Here is a 23,449-nt window from a genome sequence, read left to right as displayed (position 1 = left end):
ATGGCTGCAGAGTCAGAGTTCCCCTTAGTAGTATCATTTTGTAGGATACTCCATGGTGACTTTGACCAGTCTGGCCAGAGTCTGAGGCGATGAGTTGACAATGGCCTAGCAAAACTTGTTATGAGATCAGTCTAGGTGCCTTGTGTTGGCACCAATGATACCATACAGTGGAAGCACGAAGAATATTCTGATGACTTGCAGCGCTTACCGAATTATATCAAGAGACACCAGACAGAGCAGAGCCCTTCCTCCTGTATCTCTTTGCCCCATTGAAATGATACAGAAAACAAAAGAGGGCACTTACCATGTGAACAAGGCAAAATGCGCAGCTTGTCTCCTTCAACGTAATCCTCAAGGCAGATGGCGCACGTCTCGTATATGTCTCCCTTCTTGTACTTGGTGGTGGGCAGCTGCCTGAGAAACTTGCGGGACAGGCGGGACTTCCTCTTCTTGCGCCAGTCACGAATACAGCGCACCAACTGCGGCAACCCACAACACTGCCATACAGTCGCGACACTGCACAAATGGATAACTCACGAAGCACACAGCAGTATTCAATCTCGCATGCAGGAGTTAGGGTGCGCAGATGCCTGTAGGTCCCATTCTACACAAATTACTCTTAGGGCAACTCATAAGAAGTCAACAAACGAACACACCAAGGACATAATAAATGAAATTACACATGCTTATTCATTGAATCAAAGAAATGATAAATTAATGAAAATTAACGTTGATGAAAAAACAACTGGCTGCAGGTGGGGCCCAAACCCACGTCTTTGCATTACGCGTGCAATGCTCTTACTGACTGAGCTACTGCGGCACCGTTTCCCCGTCCACTTTCTGCGGTATTTATGTTTATCTATGACAACTGAACCTGGGAGTGTTTCCCACACATAAAACATATTATTAAGCCTTACTGTCTCAAAGCCACCACCACAGTACTTTATTAATAAAATATGCTCATTTATACATTCAAGAATAAAAAATCCTAACAGAAGATTAGCACTGCCCAAACTTTTATTGACTTCGAGAAAGCATGTTGCGGGAACAGTGATGATGATAATGTGAGTGCACGAGCCTGTACTCTCAACCATCAGTAGCAATGATGCAAATTTTGTACTCCCGGCTAACTAATGTAAAATTATATAATGTGCCACACAGAAGCACTAGCCACAAAGTAAGTTCAGACAAGGCTTGCTTTGGTTGGATAGCAAGTTTGAAGCATCTTAGAACTGAAAAGATCTGGTCTGGTACTAGAAACATGAAAGTGCGTGGCCAATGGTATCATCCGTGATGCTTGCTAATAACCATTGGCACTATCCACAAAAGTATATAGGATGAAGCAAATCTACACCCAGATGCAACGCATTGAAACAGTTGGATGGAAAAGGGTGGTGAAAGTACTCTAGGATGCTCTATCAGGTAGAAAAGACCACAATAAAAAAAAGAGGAGATATATGGTAATACATAATGAATTGCTGGCTGAGGCCAGAGCTGGAGTAGCGAGCACGAAAGTGCAGAGTGCGCTTCACAAACAGCCAGCAGGCGAGATGTGCCCTCTGTGTGGCGCTAGAGAAGACCACGGAACATGTTATTCTTCAATGCCACAGCATGCCCTCATAGACCTGCACATTGTCCTTGGCTTCTGCTCTAGGTTTCAAACACAATGGGGACAAGTAAAAAATTAGCTTAGAGAATTGGTGGCAACACAGTGCGGCTTACCACAGTTATTGGCAGCAGTGCAGGCTGTGGCAGACAAAACCTAAAGTTAGTCTTGCCATTTTTAAATTCTCTGCAGTATACTTTTACATCTATGGCCTAGTCGCTTGAATTTTGGGACCTGGTTACAGAGGGTACAGCCGTAATCACCATCACCAGTCTGTCACTGAGTATGCCAATTTTTATACATTTTGGAGCTTGCTTTGGTTAACCCTTTGACGGTTAATGGAGCAAATGGACAGCGTCGCAAACAAGTCCCAAATGGGCGATGCATATTTACGGGGCCGTCTGTTTGTTTGAAAAACACGACAATTTTCTAACTCCAGCAAGTGCTGCCACCCTGTGTGGATACAAGTAATTTATTACTTACTCCATAGTCTCTTGGTTTTCATTCCACGGCTTCTTTACGCTGGCGTTTCAGCAACTGCTCGCACATCCGCGCATGCGAGGGCACGCAGCGGTTAGATTTAATTTCATTTTGCCGGCCGTTTCCATTCATTGCACTCCTAAAAACTGATGTCTATCTGTTTCTAATCTCTCAAAGAGTCACTGCTGGATACTTGCCAGCTTGTTGCTCACAGGGGTGCGATAATACCTGTTCACAGGCGGGCGCGGATGCTGACATGCCTGCGTTTCTTTTCTCATGACTCGCATCCCATAAGCTAATTCGCCCCTTGTAGGCAATGGAAAGAAGGATTACTGCAAGATTCTGACTCATTTGGTTTTTATAATGGGCACTGTTACGAACGGCCTGCGGGGGTGGCGTCCTTCGGAGAAGCGACCTTCGAACCCTTCCCGGCCCGCTGCGACAAGTCGCTTCGGAGAACTGGCGATGCCAGCAAAGTTAACTGACCATGCACCTCCTTCGGAGAACTGGAGACCACAGCAAAGTTAATCAACCTTGCACCTCCTTCAAAGAGCCACCAGTGCCAGCGAGTCTAGCCACATTCGGCGGACCATGTATTGTTAGTTGATTCGCTGTCGCCTTCATGGTCTACATGCAGTAAGAGAGCTGCTGCAAAAGGGTTTTTTTGCAGTGCATTCTCACGGGCCCCAGAATTCGTCACAGTCTGCTGACAGTCGTGGCGGCTACCTGAGAAATCAGCTCTGGAATCAAGAGGCGCCCGCTGGGGTCAAACGTGACAACATGTCTACAAAGACCCGCTCAACTCAGCGGGTTCTGGGAATCCAAAGTGTGTATGTGAGTGTGTGAGCCCTTCCCCTCAAAGGTGGGTCGCTACACCTCCAACGACGTTGGACGCTCCCATTGGACGAAGGTTGAACAGCAGTTTTCCCTCACATAGGGATCTAGGGAGGACAAAGGGTTTTTAAGCAGCAGTTTGTCCGCTGCTAGTGGAGTGCTAGTGTGCTGTGTGCACTCTTTCAGTCATGCTAGACTGATGAGCTGTAATGTTCTCCACCCTTCATGTAGATATTATAAATAAATAGCATATTCCTCGTTCTCAATGAGAACAAATCCTTCTCTTCAACAACATCCTCAGCGTGGATGAGTCGGACAATGGAATGGGCCAGCTACCATTTATTTCATGCCCGACCCCAACTCTTACAACTGGTGGCAGTGGTGGGATCGACTTTGCGACGTGGTGCTCTGTCTGCGGTGAGTGCTTGGTTCTTGCTTTGACTCTCTAGGCTTCATTTTGTGGTTCTGTTTAGAACAATAGAGAAGCTGCATTGTTGATTGTTAGCTAGGTTGTGTTTACCTAGGTATGTTTAGCGAGCAGGACCAAGGCAGTAAAGCAGCAATCTCGGAGTTAAGGACACTGCTGAGAGAAGAACTGTTGATTGTTGGTGAGGAACTGGGCCTGGAGGTACGCAAGGAAATGCTAAAATCGGAATTATTGCAGCTGATTTTCGAACAGGCCAGTGAGGAGGAAATTGAAATTGGGTTAGAACTTTTTAGGAAAAGAGAGAAACGGGACAGAGAGAAAGGAGAACTGGCGACTACAACCCGTACAATGGGTAACCAGCGATGGGAAGTCCCTCCCATCAACTACATCTAAACCTTAAAACTGGTTGCCAGTGGTGGAATTGTCCTCAAACTCTTAGAGCACACAACTATCGACTTTTGTTGCATACGCTCACGTGCATGGTTCAATTATACACGCACAGAGTGTGCGCCGATTTCTCTGCTGAAAGTGAATCAAGCGGCAATTACTTTGATGTGGACTACTACCCGTGTGCCAAATCAGAATATATATATTTCAGTGTGTGTACTTTTTACTGTGATTAAAAGTATTCCTGGAAGCCCATCTGTATTCGTGACTAAACAATGCATGTTTACCTATGGAAAATATTTTTTTTGTCACTTTATGGTCACTGTAAAAAAAAAGTGCAGTACATTTTTTTTTTAAGTAAGTCAGTCTGAAGATCTCAAATCCGCAATAAAAAAATTCAACTTTGGGGGGTAGCATCTGACAAAAAAAGTCGAGCCTCAAAGGGTTAATACGATTGTCGAATGATACATTTTATTTTCCAGTTCACGTGAAGGTTGTATCAACGAGATTCTACTGTACAGCTCAGGCCAATCACAATGTAACCACTTATAGCGCAGGGCCGAATATAGTGCGGTACTTTATGACTCCTGTTTATCTTCCCATAGAACTCGATGTATATGCATACCTCTTATAGCGCAGCCAAGTGAGACAAAATACTGATTATAATGCGGTTGTCAGAAAAGCAAGGCAGCGAGTGTGCTTTTCAATGAGGTGCGCCGGTCATGGCGCAGAGAAAGAAAAAAGTGGTGTCAGCAAGCTGCCTCAGTGGCCACACGAGGCTTAACTAGGCGACGCAGAAAAATTTCCAGCGACCACATGATAGCCACATATGGTCTGCTTGGAACGCATGCGCATTGTTGCTTTTTGGCTCTTCAGTTTGCGCGCAGAAAGTGAACACAGAAATACGGTGCCAAGTCACTTTTTTCATACATATATTAACAAATATGTCTGAATTATTGGACAGGCTGGAAAAATAAATTTCGGTGGTAAAATCAATTTGCTGTCTTTTTACAGCTCCAGCACCGTGAGTGTGGTTCGCCCATCGTGATACACATAAGTGCGACCTTGAATCCACAACACTGGGAATTTAAACTGTGGTGTGCAAATTTATCAGTTCTATTCAACTGCTCGAACCACTGTCCACACGCAAGCTTTCACCATTCCTACGATGCTGTACGTCCACGTACCATCTTCTACTACAGTTAAACCTGGATATAACGAAGTTGACAAAAGCTCGCAATTTTTCGTTACATGCAGGTTTTCGTTACATGCAGGTTTCGCGTGAAGGCTCGTACGAATGATGCAGAAACGAAACCAAATAGCTCAATATATCCGTGAAGGTGAACTCACCCTTCAAGCATTTATTTTACACCAAAAAACTGCGTAATTACCGCTTGCTTCTTCGGCACAAGTGACGGCACAACACGCCGCTCCAAAGAAGCTAAATCGTGTAGAGCTCCTTCATCGTCGAGCGAGCCGACGAAAAGGCGCATAACGTCCATTGCGTTCATCACCTCCTCTGCAGAAGGCACGTCACACGGATCTGCCTCACAGGCACCATCATCACCGCCATCGGGATTTTGCACGCTTTCAGCTACTGCTGTATCAGACATTTCTTCTGTAGCCACGGCGGCGTTGTCGGCAAACAAAAAGTCAGTCATTTCAACGTCGTCGGGTACACCACCGTTAGCGCATAGCTCGTTCCACGCTTCGGCCACATCGGACGGAGTAGAAAGGTCTTCCTCCTCCTCCTCGTCGGCACCAGCCCGTGCGTTTTTGGCTATTCCGGCCTTTAAAAAGCAATTCGCGATAACTTCTGCCCTGACCTCTTGCCAGGAGGCAGCAAGCATCTCGACTGCTTGATAAATGTCGATCTTCATCTCCCGTTCCAGACGGATGTCGAGAAGTATCTTCTGGATTAGTCGGCGCCGGTAACAGCATTTAAAACTGTTAACGACCCCTTTGTCCAGGGGCTGTATTAGAGACGTGCAGTTGGCCGGGAAGTAATGCAGTTCGATGTTCGACAGCTGCAGGCCCTCTACGTGGTGCGCCGAGCAATTGTCCAGCAGTAGGCAAACTTTACGGCCTTGCCGCTTGACGTCCTGGTTAAATTCCTTCAACCACTCAGAAAATATTGGCCGAGTCATCCAAGCTTTGGAATTCGCCACATACTTCACGGGCATACGCTTCGTTCCCTTAAAACACCTGGGACGGGCACTTTTGCCGACAACTAGCGGGACTCGCTTGTCTGTGCCGTCGAGGTTGGCACACAGCAGAATCGTTATGCGGAGCTTGCTCTGCTTTCCGCCGCGGCAGTCATCGCCTTTTAACGCTAGCGTGCGGCCCGGAAGCATCTGATAAAATAGAGCCGTCTCGTCGGCATTGTAGACATCAGCCGCCTCGAAGCGACTCAGGATTCCAGGCAGCTTGTCAGCCACCCACGAAGCAGCAGCATCGCTGTCTGCGGAGGCAGATTCGCCGCTGATTACTCTTCCGACGACACCATGCCGGCTCTTAAATCCCTGCAGCCACCCGTTGCTTGCCTTGAAATCATCATGGCCCAAGATACACGCAAAATCCTTTGCCTTCTGTTGCAAGATCGCGCCACTTATGGGTACATTTCTGGCTCTCGTGTCCAAAAACCACGTGAAAACTGCCTTGTCCACGTCAGTGTATGTGGACAGCTTCAGTCTTTTTTTCTTTGAGCTTGTTCCCGACTCCACTGCGTTTCGGATGCTGTGTTCCGCACTCAAAATCGTTGATAGCGTGCTCGCTGGAATGCTGAAACGGGCGGCAACGTCCTTCTTCTTCTCGCCCGCGGAGACTGCATTTAAAATTGCGAGTTGGTCTTCAAAAGACAGAACTTTTCGTTTTCTGGCAGTAGAACTCATCACGACCAGCGGACGACGTTGTTAGAAGCGGAGACGCACGACTACACGCCGACAGGCAGGCCTAGCACCTCCAAAACAAGTCGGACAAACCAGTACCAGAGCACAGTTGACACACGCACACGTGCAGAACAACACTCAAAATGGCGAATGCAACGCTTCCACAGAGAAAGAAAAAAAAGTGACGCATGTCGTTCGTCATCGTCCCTCCCCCTCTCCCTTCCCGCGCCCTGGCAATGAAAGAACCGGCTATCAGCGTTGCTTTTCAAGTGAATTCTTACACATAAGTGTGTCTAAGCCGTTGAAACAAATAAAAATCACTAAATAAGAATGCTTGTCCTCAAATCCATACGAAACAAAATAAATCTAAAAGAGAAATCAGCTGCCGATACCAATGCCACCTGGTGTCACGCTAGACAAGCAAAGCCTGAAAAGACTGCTACGTTAGGCACGGAGCGGCGCTAGTTGCCGCCATCATCATCATCATCGCAAACTTTGCTCAGTCGCGGCAATCCCTGGCGTTCGCGTAGCTGCTGGCTCCTTACAATATTAATATTCAATAATCCGGAGCATTTCTTCGGCCGAATTTTCCTTAAAAGTGCAAAAAGTAATGACTGATCAGCTTTGGGAATTCGTTACATCAAGGCTAACCGCCGCAATGCGTTCGTTACATCAAGGTCGAAAATACATGGGCTTCAGTGGGGGCAGCGTTGGGGAATTCAAAAACTTCGTTAAATTCAGGAATTCGTTACATATAGGTTCGTTACATCCAGGTTTAACTGTATACGCATTCATAATGGTTGTCAGCTGATCACCCACGAACCCCTGTTTCATGTGTGCTGCCGTTAGTGCAGCGCCTGTGTGCATGATCTCGCGCCAGATGAACATGTATTCTTCTACGAATACAAACATATATCAAGGGTGAGCTTCCCGTGATGGTATGTCACCCAACACCACCGTGGGCTAGGCCTAATGAGTACTACCTCGTTGGGAGTCAGAAGCCAAACTTGTGGTTTGTTGCAGTCAATGAAATGTTTCACAGTGGCAGTATGGTACAGTAGAACCCCGCTGTTACGTTCCTCACTGCTGCGTTTTCCCGGCTGCTACGTCGTTTTCATCCGGTCCCGGCATAGCTTCCATAGGATGCAATGTTTAAGGAACCCCGCTGTTACGTAGTAGCTGTGAAAACGCTCCCGCATGATACGTCGCAACTTAGCACCCCGAACCCGCCTGGGCTAAAGTAGGCAACGCGCTCCAACCGCCATTTTGGCTTTTGACGAGTTTTGCCTGGGCTTGGCCAGGCTTGGCTATGGAACTGGCTGCAAGAAGCCGCACGCCAGTTCGAGAGGCCGTCACTAAGTGGCCATTCGTGAAAAATGCTCTCACTATCATCACTGTGATTACGGTCACCGCATGGTTGTTGGACGAGTCCATAGACTCACATAGGAAGGAAACTCGGGAGAGACCCTCACGTCACTCTTTGTGAAGCGAAAGTGAAACCGGAAGTTGGCGTTGCTCGTAGCGTTGCTCTGCCTATCGGGCCAGCTCTCCTCTCTTGTTTACATTTCTCCCACGCTGCGCCGCGCGCAACCGGGCTGCTCGGACGCGTGCACTCGGCAGCAATACTAAACAATCGTTAGCAGGTTAGCATGATTACCCCAAAGAGGGCCAAATTTCCCGCGGATATTCCTTCCTCTGTTGCCATTGCCGTGGCGCGGTGGCGACGAGGAGCACGAGCCGCGTGATGCCGGGGAGTGGCCAAATCCTAGCTTTGGAGAAGCCGTCGCGGCTCTGAACCTCCTTTGCAGGTACGTCGCACCTCACAGCGACGCTGACAGCAATGCGGCCTTCCAGGCTATTGAGAAACGTGTGGCGATTTCTAGCGAGCGAAAGAAACGGCAAGCCACCATTCTAGACTTTTTTAAGTCCTAAGCGCACTCTGTGGAAATAAATTGTCTATAGTTGAAGCTGCCCTTTTTTTCATTCATTTTCGGAGCTTTCCTCACTGTTGCGTTTTCCCGGCTGTTACGTTTTTTTTTCCCCGATACGGTGAAAAACATATGAACGGGGTTCCACTGTACTCAGAAAATGGAGAAACCACCTCTCTAACAAAAGTGAGGGCACATTCCGGTCATACGCCAAGATTCTCGGACATATGCGGCTGCTTGGTGCCCATGTTTAGCACATACATGCCTTGGAAAATGTTTTGGTTATAGCGCAGTACCGTTTACGGTGTAGAAATTCGCAACTCTTGTCAACTTGCATTATAGCCGGTCTATGCTGCACCTTTAATTGTAATTTTATCGCCTGTGATAACACTATGCATAGAACAATTTTGAAAGCACCAATTTTTCTCAAATTATTGTAGGGTAGCCAAATTAGCCAGCTACTGCACAGATGGCAGGAGTAAGAAAAATATTTTTTTCACCCTACATATTCTGGTGGGTCACTGCTCATGTCAAAAGAGAACTAGCATGACTTTAAAGTAAAAATCAGCAATGGCACAACTGTTCGAACAAGTGGCAAGAAATGGAATCTGTATCCTTCAATAAATGCTCGAATGCCCAAACATAACTGCACAACCTGAAGCGAGATTGGGCTTGTTTCCCAGACTTAAGACAAAGGGGCTGTGGCTTTAACAAGTAGGGCAAATCTTCCACAATACTGGTATGAACTGCTAGGATGTGTTGAATTAGCGCATGAGTGCATACTAACACTTCCTTAGCAACTAGAAAGAGAAAGATACCTCACGCCACCTACCACAAAGCCTAGGAGTCCAATAATGCAGACCCCAACAATTGCTAGGAAGGGCAGCAGGTAGCTGAATATACTCTGGAAGCTTTCAGGGTATAGCTTTACCTCGTAACTGCAAGAAAAAAAGATATATATATATATATATATATATATATGTATACACAGGGTTCCACGTAACGCGAGCCATGATTTTAAAAATAAAAGGCACGTCGCAACTAAATTGAACCGAACGCATACTATTCGCACTGGCCTATAGTAGCTCAGGTATTTTTTGTTTTCCCCATAACTCACTAATTAATTAAATTTAACTACCCAACTTTTTAATTACTGGCCGAGGACCCCAAGTATGATACGCAGATTTTTAGAGCAGATTTGTAGAGTACCTTCTGAAACCACCAATCGAGTTATTTCCCGTACGATACATCTCACGTAGTCCTTCTTTTCAGGCTGCAAAGAAAGCCCGCGAAATATGAAAAAAAGCCACGTGATGGAGCGGTTTGGCAGTGGTATCATGCTGCTCTCAAGCGTGTGTTCAATGGGCAAGGTCGGCTCTCATCAGATGACAGCACCAATGCATGCTGCTGGCCGAGAGCTGCCGAGAGGATAACGAACGCCCTGCCACTTCCCGGTTGCCAGTCATGATACTGCCGACCTTGTTCACTGAACGCATGCTTGAGAGCAGCACGATACCACTGCGCAACCGCTCCGTCACGAGCTGATGCCGTTGGCGCACCCTACACTAATTGCATGCGGCGCAATCAACTGCACGCTACCCGGCTGACGAAGTCGGCACAGCCTAGGCCAACTGCGTGTGGCACAACCAAACGTGTGTTCCAAACAGCGATCCCTGATCGCGCCCTTGGTTCATTGACTGATTTGCGTAAATTTTTTTACACGTTTTTTTACATATATCGAATTTGGCTATATCAAACTAGTTCGAATTCACCCCACTGTTCGATATATCGAGGTTCGACTGTATAAAAGGCAGGCATCTTGCGAAACATCGACAAAAAATGACACAATAATAAATCTATTATTACTACACTTTTCTCCCCTGCCATCACCAATGCACGGCAGTGACTGACAGAGGAAACTAGCTCAGGAGCTCCTACCTAAATACACATGAACAGGGAAGTCATTTTTCTCGGCAACCACAGCACTGATTTTGATTAGGTTCGTTGCATTTAATAGAAAAGGTCCGAATCTAGTGACTGTAGTGAATCTAGGAAGAAGAAGAAAAGAAACTTTAATGAAGAATAGTCCGGCAGTTTTTGCTGTGCTGGCCTCAGGTGACGGCTCGAAGTCCTTGGACTCGAGCGGCATCTTCGGCTTGCCGGACGGCCCAGAGCTGGTCCGCCAGCTCTGAACTTCTGATAGCCGCCTCCCAGCGGCAGCAACGCCTACGGAGAAGGTCCCCGGCGGCTCCCGCATCCGGGGCAGCGTCGGGAATAAGCGAGCTCGAGCCTTCTCCTACCCTGGCAACGGCCATGATTATGGACGCGTCGCCAACGGAGCTGGTTTGATTAGCGTTGTTGCCGGCACACTCCCAGAGCATGTGTCGCAGCGTTGCTCTCTGTCCGCATGTTTTACACGCGTCTGTTGAATATAAACGCGGATAGCTAGGAAGCAAATTTTTTATTTAGCCCATGACACTTTAACAAAAATTGTTGCAAATTACAAAATAGGAAAAGAAAAGAAGCACTCAAGTACCAAGCTTCCAGCTCTGTAACTCAGGAATAAATAATGATAGTACAATTCTGAAAACTGCACCTATCAGGACATCCTAAGGGGACAAAATTGATTTATTATGCACTACTCTGAAATAAACCACTAATATGCGAGTAGGACTTTTAAAACAACCCTGTAAAGATTGTAATAACTTCAAGTAACCTGTAAACTCAATGATCAAATTTGTCCACTTTATATGCTCTGTCAGATGAAAAAAAAAAATTAGGTTATGGGGTTTTAGGTGCCAAAACCACGGTCTGATTATGAGGCACGCCGTAGTGGGGGACTCCGGAAATTTGGAGCACCTGGCGTTCTTTAATGTGCACTTAAATCTAAGTACACAGGCGTTTTTGCATTTCGCCCCCATCGAAATGCGGCCACCATGGCCGGGATTCGATCCTACAACCTCGTGCTTAGCAGCCCAACATCATAGCCACTAAGCAACCATGGCGGATTCTGTCAGGTGAAGCTTACAGAGCTGCAATATTTATTTTAGGTGCAGAGTTGCGGATTTGTAAATTTCGTGGTTCAAGTTCCTTGAAATAATATAAAAATTTCTAGGCACTAAACAAAAATTGTATTTCTCAGATTCACTACAATTTAACTTTCTTTCTCAAATGCTGCAAATTTCTTTCAATTCAGTTTAGTGATCGCCTTGTAAAAGCATTTCTTCGTTTTACATGTACACATCTGAATAGGGAAATTAGAGTTAGCCCCGAGTTAAAGCCTTCTCTTAAGGGCGCAAGTACACCGGCAAGTGACGGGTTGCACAACCGAACATGCCTGAAAACCAAGCAGTGGCTCGCAGCGACCAATGTTCACACTGGCCAGCACGAATTGCCTGTTGCGGAACCGAACTGTCTCGATGGTGCCGTTTGCATCTGCGCACATTGCCATCAGCACGTAAAATATCCGTCAACATATGCAGATGTCCTGCTCCTTGCACTGCTGATTGGTTCAGTAACTTTGCGACTGCAGTTGTGCGACTCGAAAACCATGCAGCGGGCGACAGACCAAAAACAGTTGCTTTTTAACCACACTGACCACCTGCAAACAACTTGGTCGTGCACCCTGTGCAAGTTGCCGGTGTGAATGGACCCTAACAGTACCCACACAGGACTAAATGTAAGACAACATGCCATTAAGCCCATTTAAACACAAGCAACTATCACAATTGCTGTATTAAATTGGCCCTAACACAAACAATAACTATTTAAGAAATAAAGAGGAGCAAAGGAGGAAAACAGCAACTTGAATGCAAGAAGAAAACTGCAAAAATACTTTTCTTTTTCTTAAACAGCAAGCAGAGTACAATTAAAATTTGGGGTATGTACACATGATGGGTAATTTTACAAAGCAAGCCCCTCTTCAGGGGTGACAGTACACATTGCTCAAGCAACAAATGTAAGACAAATGATCCTGGGCACAGAACGATTTTGCAATGCAACAACTGCAACAAACTTACTCGTCTTTGTAAGTATACCGCTTGAGCCGAATTCCAGTTTCTTCACTCACAATAACAGCATAAATATTAAGGTCATCTGTGTCCTTCAAGCCATTTCCTAATAAAAACAAGAAAAAGAAATAATATCAGACTGGTTGATACAGCTGTTCATGTCAGTACCTGCAAATCTTAATGAACACATGAAGCAGCCAACTACAATGCAATTACAATAAATCTCAGCATTTCAAAACCAGTTCACTCAAAACACTGAGTAAGTGCAATTTCTGGTGAGATTTCTATCAGGTAACCTCAGTAAAGCACACTCCTTTCTAGATATAATCCAATGGCTAGAGCTTTAGTGTCTAAAACTTCTCCATGCCAGTGGCCTACGTGCATATTTGACGTCCAAAAGAACAACTCATATTTGTCCTAACCAGATCTAAATGCAGATGCTAGCAACATGGTCAATCTCTTCTGTTTGTTTTCGCGACAGCTCAGCCAAAGCCACTAGATTACTGCATCAGTTGCTCAACTGTTTAATAGCACTTGACTTCTTTCCATTGCCTTCTGCATCGGCCAGACAAAGTAGGTACACAGTGGGCCCTGTCACACAGCAGACAACAGAGAGGGGTGCCAGACAATAGTCTTGGAGACCAAGCCACACGAGACCACTCGTGCTTGTTTAATCTGAAGAGGAATGCGCGATGGTATTTGCCCAGTGCACATGGCAGGCTACTAAATGCAGTAAAGCCCCCACCCCCACCAAGCACTTTAACGCAAATTGAAGATAGGCTGTGTAATATAGTAAAGCTAGGCTCAGCAGAACTGATGATGATGATTGGAGTTTAATGGCGCAAGGGCATCTAAGGCCAAAGAGCGCCAGGACATATGTTTTTGTTTAGTAAAATTGTGGGTTTGGTGCTGTGACTTAAAATGGAGGCTGTATAGAGGCCTACACGTAAGAGAAATCTATAAATACTGGTGGATGAATTCTAAAATTATAGGTTATAGGGACACATGGTAAATTGTTGCGGATTGCCCGAGTCCCTTGCTGTACAATTCTTGCCTACGCAAGAAGTGCGAGAGCTCGGACATACTTATGTGCATCAGACTATACTTCACCTGTGAGGCACAGTCTGATGGTTAGCATGGAATGAGATGATATCTAGAAAGTTAGCTTGAGCAAGATAATTAAGCACTCTTTTAAAGTTAAAAAGTGCATCTTCTGATAAGAACATCGAGGGATGGGGTGGTATATGGTGTGTGTAGAGTTCCTTAAAATGAGCTAATCGCTCTCGGTGAAGTTCGGGACATTGAATGAGGATATGTAGGACGGTTAAGATCTCACCGCAGCGTGTGCACGTCGGGGGGTCAGTTGCAGTCAATAGGTGTTTGTGTGTGCCATAAGTGTGTCCTATTCTGAGTCGTGCTAGGGTGACTTCCGTGTGCCTATCAAGCTTCAATCGGAAAGGTTTGCTTAATCGCGGTTTAAGCAGATGCAGCTTATTTTCCACTTGCTTGTCCCACTCAGCTTGCCAATGGTCATGAAGCACCTTTCGTACAGCAGGTTTCATATCTACACCAGGTACCCAGCTTACATCAATAATATCCCGATGAGCCGCTTGTCCAGCATTCTTGTCTGCCATTTCATTGCCTGCAATCCCAGAGTGTCCTGGCACCCAGCATACAACAAGAGCTAGGTTTTGTTTATATGCTAGGTGAATGTGTTTAATGAGCATGTTTATTACAGGGTTTCAGCTTGTTTTGCCACAGGACAGCGCTGTGACAACACTTAAGGAATCTGTGTATATTATGGACTTTTGTATCTTGTGCTGCACTATGTATTCAACAGTGATCAGGATACCGTACGCTTCGGCTGTAAAAATGCTGCTATGGTTATGTAAGGTTTTAGCGTTGGAGAAGTTTGGGCCATGGGCTGCACATGATACTGAAGTTGCCGACTTCGAAGCATCAGTGAAAAATGCCGTTGATCTATACTTGTCTTCAAGGGCCAAGAAATGTTGCTGGATGAGGGCACTTGGACAACTCTTTTTGTTCAGTTCTCTGAAGGACAAGTCACAGGTAACTGTACATTGTTCCCAGGGTGGAATAGGTTCAGCATTGTCGCTTTCCTGTAGATCTGTGAAAAGTACTCCGAGTTCTTCCGCAACAGATATTACTGCCAACGGGAACGGTGGGGCGTGTGAAGGCCTGTTTAAGTACAACTGGTTTGTGGATTGATCACTTATGAGTGCTTTGCATGGGTGGTGTTTTAGTGACATGATTCTTATTGCATAGGTGACTCCCAGATATGTACGTTGATAATGCAGCGGCCACTGATCCGATTCTGCGTATAGACTTTGGACGGGGCTCGTCCTAAAGGCACCAAGAGCTAGGCGGATACCTAAGTGATAGACAGGATCGAGTTGCTTAAGTGTTGTGTTTGAAGCAGACTGGTAAACAATACATCCGTAGTCTATGCGTGACAACACAAGGCTTTTAAAAAGAGATAGGAGGCAATACCTATCTGTTCCCCACGACTGATGGGATAAAATCTTTAAAAGGTTCATGGTTTTAAGACATTTCAGCTTCAACTGTTTTATGTGCTGCGTGAAGGTTAGCTTACTATCGAATGTTATACCAAGAAATTTTTGTTCTTTTTTATTTACCAGGTTTCTCCCATGCATCGTAATGCAAGGGTCAGGAGATACCCCTCTACGTCTGGAAAACAGAACACAGGAAGTCTTTTCTGCATTGAATGTAAACCCGTTTTCGTCTGCCCATTTCGTGAGGCGGTTAACACTCAACTGTATCTGGCGTTCACATATGGACAGGTTGCAAGATTTAAAGCTGATTTGGATGTCGTCCACATAGACAGAATAAGACACCATTGATGGTATAACAGAGCGGAGAGAGTTCATTTTGATTATAAAAAGTGTGCAACTTAGCACTCCTCCCTGTGGTACACCATTTTCTTGAATAAAAGTGCGCGATAGTACATTGCCAATTCTAACGCGGAACTTTCTTTCAGATAAGTAATTTTGCAGAATATTTAGCATACTACCACAAATTCCATAGGAAGAGAGGTCTTGCAGAATACCATATCGCCAGGCAGTATCATATGCCTTCTCAAGATCAAAGAATACAGACAGACAGTATTGGCTATGTACAAATGCATCACGTATATATGATTCAAGGAGAACTAGATTATCGGTAGTAGACCTCGCTCTTCGGAAGCCAGATTGGCGAGGGTCCAGTATACCATTATATTCCAAAAAGAAGACAAGGCGTCGGTTAATCATCTTTTCAAATACTTTGAGTAAGCAGCTAGTGAGTGCAATTGGTCTGTAACTGTTAACTAAGGAAGGGTCTTTGCCATGTTTGAGTATTGGTAGAACTATTGCTTCTTTCCAAGATGAAGGTATATGACCAGTAGCAAATATCTTATTGTAAAGGCCTAAAAGGCAGTTTAGGGTCTCATAAGGCAGATTGTTGATTATTTCATAAGTTATTGCGTCAGAACCTGGAGCCGAGCTACCACAAGAGCCTAGGGCAAGTTTGAGTTCATGGAACGTTAATGGTCTATTGTACCCTTCTGATGACTTTTTTGGACGCAGAGGAATATTTTCAGCTATTCTTTTATGGTTTAAGAAATTTTCGGAATAATTTTCTGAACTTGATACTCTCTGAAAGTGCTCGCCAAGAGTGTTTGCTTGATCTTCTACTGAACCACCAGAACCAGTGACGAGAGGAAAAGGATTTGGACGTTGTCCTTTCAGTTTGCGTACTCTGTTATATACTTTGCTAACATCCGTGTATGAGTTTATTGAGGATATGTAGCACGTCCAGCTTTCTCTTTTGGATATTCGGCGGATACGGCGTCCATTTGCTTTGCAGCGCTTAAATTCTATTAGATTTTCTGTGGTTGGGTAGCGTGAAAGTTTACTCCACGCTTTGTTCTGACGTTTCTTAGCAGTTTCGCAGTCCTTGTTCCACCACGGTTTTGCATTTACTCTATCTGTGCAGGATTGAGGTATGCAGTTTCGAGCGGAACAGAGGATGTGTTCAGTGATGTAGCTAGCCAGTTCTTCTACACCTAAATGGTCCACTTCTTCTAGGCACAGTTTACTTATGTTTCTAAATTTTGACCAGTCTGCTGAATGAAGTCTCCATTTTGGGGGGTAAGCTGGTCCATCGTGCCAGTTTGTTGTTTCTAGGAGTGTCGGGAAATGATCGCTCCCATATGGATTAGTGACAACTCTCCATACCAGGTGTGGGAGAAGTGATGCTGACCCTATGGCTAAATCTATACATGAATACGTGTTGTGTGTAGGACTGTAGAAAGTTGGCTCTGTCTTGTTAAAGAGACAGGCTCCAGAAGAAAGAAGGAAGTTCTCTATTGCCCGTCCTCTCGCATCACATCTTGAATCACCCCAAAATGGGCTGTGAGCATTTAAATCTCCAATTACTATATAGGGTTCAGGAAGCTGGTCAATCAGCTTTTCAAATTCTGCAATGTCTAACCGCTCATCAGGCGATATATATAGGGAGCAAATCGTTATAAGATGATTGAACAATATAGCCCGAACAGCCACTGCTTCAAATGTACTCTGGAGTGATACATGCTGGCATGCTACTGACTTTTGGGCTATGATTGCCACACCACCTGAAGAAGAATTGCCATTATTTCTATCTTTACGGAAAATTATGTACTGTTTTAAAAAGTTCTGGTGTGTAGACTTTAAATGTGTTTCTTGAACACAGAACAGTCGTGGCTGGTATTCCTCTAGTAGATCTTTGACATCATCTAGATTGCGAAGGAGGCCCCTGGCATTCCACTGAATTATTTGTGTAGCCATTTTGAGGAAGATTTTTGTTGACTGTGTTCAAGAGCACGTGGTAAAGATAGATGGATATGTATACAAGAGCGGTAACCGTTTAGGTTACCAGTCCCTTTCTTTGTGCAGTTATAGGTATTTTATCTCTTTTAGCGCGCTCTTGGGAGCGCTGATCTTTCGGCGTCGATGACGCCAAGGATTTCTGATCGACCTCCATAACCTTCTCGGAGGCGCTGGAGGATCGTGAATTAGGCGCTGAAACTCGCGTCCCAGGCCGTGGAGTTCGGTTTAGCTTTGGAGCCTGCGGAACCGAAGTCTGCAGGCCCACCTTCGATGTTGATGGAGCAGCATCTGCTGCTGCCACCAGGGGGGCAGGCGGAGTGATTACCGGGCCACTGTCAGTGACCGCGGTAGACTCCCGAGGGATTTGTGACGCTGCCCCCCGTCGCGCCACCTCGGAAAAGCTCGTGTGATTCAAGTACGACAGACGTTTTCTTGCTTCGTGAAATGTTATATTTTCTTTGACCTTCAATGCAATGATTTCTTTCTCTTTCTTCCATTTAGGGCATGTGCTAGAGTAGGCTGGATGGCTTCCATCACAGTTCACACAATGTGGAGATGAGTCGCAAGTGTCTGTTGGGTGATCGTTCGAGCTGCATTTTGCGCAGGTCTGCCTTCCTCGGCACGTCTGGGATCCATGCCCATACCTCTGGCACTTAAAGCACCGTCGAGGATTTGGGATGTACGGCCTAACACGTACTTTGATATAGCCTGCATCCAATGTGCTAGGCAGTAGACTGGTACCAAAGGTTAATACTATGTGCTTTGTTGGAAGTTGTTCATTGTTCCTCCGGATTTGGATTCTTTCTACTTTGATCACATTTTGGTCCTGGAAACCTTCAAGCAGCTCATCGTTACTAAGGTCTAAGAAGTCGTCTTCAGAGATTACTCCACGGCTCGTGTTCATGGTTCGATGTGCCGACACAGTAACTGCTACATCGCCAATGCATTTCAAGTCATTAATTTTATCATGTTGTGTTTTATCCTTCAATTCAAGGAGCAGGTCTCCATTCGACATCTTTGTAGCTTTGTAGCCAGATCCTATAGTGTTTGCGAGGCATTTCGCCACCAAGAAGGGGGAGAATTTACGCACGCTCTTGTTGCCTTCGCTGTGGATTACTTGGTATTTAGGGAAGTGTTCTTGATTGTTCTTCAAAAGGAATTGAAACGTTGCATCGGTGCGCCCTCTTTTTAGAGGGCGATCAAGGGAAAGTGGTTTGCTAGAAGCCATATAGAAGTCTTGAGTTCGGCAGCAGCGCCAACCGCCCACCACCGAGCCCAACATGGGGACGGAGCAAGTCTTACGAGTAAGACAAGCCCTCGCCAGTTGTACGGTGCCACTATAACCCAATCTGGAGTACCCAAGGTTGGCCACCCACACAAGGTTAACCCTCGCTGCCAGGAAAGTTGGAAGTAAATAGAAGAGACGAGAAGACAGGAAAGATTGAAAGGAAGAGAAAAAGACGCAGGATGGAGAGGAGGACAGGAAAAGGCAACTACCGATTTCCCCCGGGTGGGTCAGTCCGGGGGTGCCGTCTACGTGAAGCCGAGGCCAAAGGGGTGTGTTGCCGCCGCCGAGGGGCCTTAAAGGTCCAAACACCCGGCATTGGCTCAACCCCCAGGATCCCCTTTTCCCCGGACACGGCTAAGCCGCGCACGGCTACACGCGGGAGGGTCCAACCCTCGTGTGCTCGGGTCCGTGGTGTCGCAACACACCAAACGCCTGCTGACGCAGACGCCCCTGCGGGGAGGCTCAGCAGAACTCTTCACTTGGCAGCTAATAGCTGTAGGCCTGCCAAGAATTGAGGAGCTATCCCGAGACAGATGCAAATTTTCTAATGTGTTTCTAATGTAACAAGCATAAAGCACAGCCTTTTTAAAAGTACAGACGAACCCTCTTATAACGATATTCAAGCGCCACAAAAATTCCGTTGTTATTACCGGTAATTGTTATAATCAGGTTGCATGAAAAAATCAAAATAGGGGGATGGCAGAGCTGATATGAGAAAACTATATAGGCAGGGAGGCCAGTGCCCCTCCCCACCACCTCCCTCCACTCGGCTGTTGATTGTGTTCACTCGTTTAACTGCTTCCTGGGCGCTCTGATTGCGTGTAACAAGCCGTGGCTGTCAGCGTTAAAGAATGGCACAGCTATAACAACTGCAAAGAGGTGTCACAGGTGGCAAGCGATATGCGAGCACTGCCGAGGCATCGCATTAGTGGCCCCAAAAGGTGCCTTTTAAAAATTGCAAGAAGGCTGCCATGGCAGCCTTCTCTAAGGCATCTAAGCGCTCCACGTAGTGCAGCGGAGGATTCCTCATGAAAACAAAGTCCCAGAGGGAATGAATCATGCCGGGCCTCCTGTGAGGACAACGTTGAGGCAGCCTGCCCTACCACGTAGTCTCTGCCGTCGTCGACGTCCGATGCAAGCACATTCGTTTTTCACCAAGAACGTCATGCATTGCCGATGATCAGTGGGCAGATTAGTCATCTTTCGTTTCGGCAGCGAGTCAAGCGAAGTTGATAAACCGCGTGGCCAGGAACGACTTTGACACAACCAACAAAAACAAATGCGAGCAATTAAGCTGTTCAAGCAACATGTGAGCAATCTTCTTGCGGTGCAGTTGGCACAGTCCATTTGTGTTTCAGAAGGTGGGGCAGCGTAGAGCTATGGGCGCGCAGCAGCTGCTGGAGCAGCGGCCCATTGTGCAGCGGCTCGAATTTCTCGTTTTCTTTTTTTGTTTCAAAGATTTCGCATTTCACTACTTTTCGAACACCCAGCAGCCAGACTTCATCGTTATAACCAATAATGCGGGTAAGCGGGTTATTTCACCATGAAAAACATACAAAAGTTGACGGTGCAGCAGCTTCTCAGTGTTATAACCAATATATGTATTGTTAAAATTGGTATCATTATAAGTGAGTTCGACTGTACTGATAATTCTTGACAATACCAGCTAGCAAAGTCAACAAAAAGATATCTTTTGGCAATGTGCAACTGTCTTGCATTTCCTGACATTAATCTTCCTCACGTGGCAATCACGTGACATAGGGAACTGGATTGTAGCAATTACAGCAGTTATAATAGATGTGTTCATGGCACACTACCAGCAGCACCTGACAAGAGCAGTGCGGGTGCAGTACATTTATTTATCAACTTACATTTATTCTCTTGGTCTTCAGGACATTGTGTGCATGTCAGTTAGTTTCATTCAGCTTCAAAGCACAGTTTAGGACCCGATTGGGTCTCAATGCTTGAAATGTGTGAGCATTATGCCAAGGCAGCGAGTCAAGCCTCTCGGATTCTTTAGCATTGTCTCTCCAAGGAACTGGCCATTGTTTTTGTACATGAAGGGCAATGAGCACCTTTGCGTATGCACTTGAGCCATTTCCTTGGTTCCCCAATAACATAACCCTGCGATGGTCGGCTCTCACATCATGCATGCACTAGCAGCCACAGGGGTGGTAAGTAACTTGCGAGGCGGAGGCTACAAGCTGCACAATATTCAAGCCTCATATGGCTTAGTAGTGAGCAGATGGCCTTCACTTGATGAGGAGCCAAGTTGTGTGGGGTAGCGAATGCATATGCATGCTTACTCCTTGCAATGCTCATGCTGAAATGAAGGCCACAATGTGCTAGAAAGACAAACCAAAGTGCTCCCTCGTCATGAGTACTGTGTACAGCACTGTGCTTTCCCCAGTGCACTGACTAATTCCAAAATCTCTGCTAAATGTTAGTTAGACAATATATCACCACCCAGGTATCACAGAAGAACAAACCAAGCACTAATGAATTTATATTACTGTTCAGAATGAACTGTGTGTAGCACGTAAAGGCAGGAAATATTCATGCAACAAAGTTTCACACTTTTTCCAACATTGTGTTCTTTTTCGATAATCCATAAATTTGCCTAACTTGATCATGTCGAAGTCCAGTAAACTGTGAACAAATTAAAAATTTTTCTAAATTTTGTGTTCACAGAAAAAATTTAGCATAAAAACCTGTAGTTAAATTCGCAACAGCAATAGCACATGAAATGTATGGTAGCAAATAAAAAAGCTCCAGGAGACCTCTGAAAATCCTTCAAATTTGCTTCCAGAAACAAACCAGCCCTGACCATTACCTTTTATGCGGCATCACTGCTACTACAAATTCACAAATACTCAATGTAATCAAGCAATTACATGTGCAAAGAGCACTTTACAAACCTCCCAGTGAGCACATTACATAGTCACATAGCAAACAAACTCAACAATACATGGGCCACACAGTCAAGACAAGGTGGAAAACAAGGCTGTGTGTTTACTGCTGTTGTAACAGCATGGCCCAACGTTGCATTATATCATGGTTCTCTGGGGCTCACCACTGATTGCCAAAGTAGATACCGCTTTCCTGAATGCAGGCAACACAAAGGAAAGCATTCCTCTGCTGACACATGAGGTACACCACTCATAATAAAGCATTGTTTCAACAGACAGTGAATTAATCAAAATGGTGTATGTATACAACTGTAGCCCTTACCGAAAGTTTAAGGAATTTAACTGCAAAGTTGAAGTGTGCTTACCAAAAGCAAATATTGCCTGCAAGTGCCATTTCAGGGTAATGTGCTGCATACTGCCATAAAGCTGCATCACACTTCAACATCAGTGAAATGAAAATGTAAAAAAAAAATGATCCTGGAGCCTTGCTTTGTGCCAATAAGCGTGCCAGGTAATCTCCAAAAAGATGTGCATGCTGTTGTATGCAGTTGCGATTTGCACACATTAAATTTCTTATCTTTTGCAAAGAACCTGTTATCTTTGAATGTAATTTTTGCAAGACACAAATTTGTCTTGCGCATACACCTTATCACATAAAAAGTTCACCTTTTTCAACTTCGGTATATTAAACTTATGATCACACAAACAGCAATCTATGGTCCCTAAGAGTTTGAATACAAGCTAGCTGTAGTTGTAAAAAAATTAATGCAACAAAATTACATGTAGCACAAATGCTGATTAATCAGAAAAGAATTTGTGAACAAGATAAAAGTACCTCTGATAGGGTAGTACTTGGGCTCTGGCGTGATGTGGGTCCCAAAGGGGCCACTATTGTGCGTTTTACGATCATAAATCACAGCCACATCATAACCTGCTTCTTGGGCAAAATGTGCCTGAAACAAAAGAAATGTGTAAAGATAAGAATGGTGCTACATTTTCTAATTTGTATTAAGATTATGAAAGCCCTTTTTCAAAAGTTTTAAAAACCCAGCAAGTTAAGAGCAGACAGCAGCACTGAACATAGCAAAATTTAGAATAAGTTTTCGAGTTATTCCAGTTTTAAATATAAATCTTTATAATTATTCCTAATACAGCAGAACCTCGTTCATATGTCTTAGGAAAAAACACAAGAAAAACGTACTACCTGAGAAGATGTACGAACCATAGTCAATAAAAATTTCACAGACTCAGCTGTAGCTGACACCTACTTAAAGGGCCCCTGAAACGGTTCGGACAAATTTTGTAGACGCATAGGGTACAGCTAAAGTTAAACATTCGGACCACAATTTGTGTGAAGCGTCTCATATTAAGAGAGCTACAGACGATTACAAGTTACCCTCCTCCACAGTCGCGCATTTTCTCCTCAACTCGCTCGCTGAGTGATCGGGGCTAAACTTCGCCTTCACTGGCTCTGTGTCAGGGTAGCACGTCGTGTCGTCGACTTCCGTTTCTCTAGGAGGGAGCGCGTGAAGCCTCTCCAAACTCTCCGCCAGCTGCTTGGCAGTAGACCCCAAGCGAGAGCTATCAAAACAGCGTGTGTTACGAGAAGTCTGTCGAAGCACTGAACGTGTCTAATATTCCAGTAACCACAGGCAAGCCAGGCAGTTCGGCAGATGGCTGAAGGCATAAGCTCAAGCTGATGAAGGAACTTAATTGTAGACGTACATGAGCGGCCTGATCAGTCTGCACAATTCAGCCACTTGTTGGCGCAGTGCTTAACCAGCCAAACAAAGCGCTAATATT

At 45.3% G+C, this 23,449-nt stretch overlaps 1 protein-coding gene across 3 annotated transcripts in view; it reads right to left on the bottom strand.

The window, feature by feature from the left end:
• The window catches only part of gzl (godzilla E3 ubiquitin protein ligase), a 45,020-nt gene that overhangs the window by 6,753 nt on the left and 14,818 nt on the right, over positions 1 to 23,449 (bottom strand). For 2 of the 3 annotated variants that reach the window (XM_065431571.2, XM_065431572.2), the window contains exons 5-8: positions 22,482 to 22,599; positions 12,570 to 12,666; positions 9,383 to 9,488; positions 305 to 497 (exon numbers count right to left, since the gene is read on the bottom strand). In XM_065431571.2, the coding sequence (XP_065287643.1) occupies positions 305 to 497; positions 9,383 to 9,488; positions 12,570 to 12,666; positions 22,482 to 22,599 (514 nt within the window). The remainder of the gene's footprint in view (positions 1 to 304; positions 498 to 9,382; positions 9,489 to 12,569; positions 12,667 to 22,481; positions 22,600 to 23,449) is intronic. The other variant, XM_065431573.2, reaches the window with a different exon arrangement.

Source organism: Dermacentor albipictus, chromosome 1 (assembly GCF_038994185.2).
Source record: "Dermacentor albipictus isolate Rhodes 1998 colony chromosome 1, USDA_Dalb.pri_finalv2, whole genome shotgun sequence".
NCBI lineage: Eukaryota > Metazoa > Arthropoda > Arachnida > Ixodida > Ixodidae > Dermacentor > Dermacentor albipictus.
This window is presented reverse-complemented; position numbering and strand designations above follow the sequence as displayed.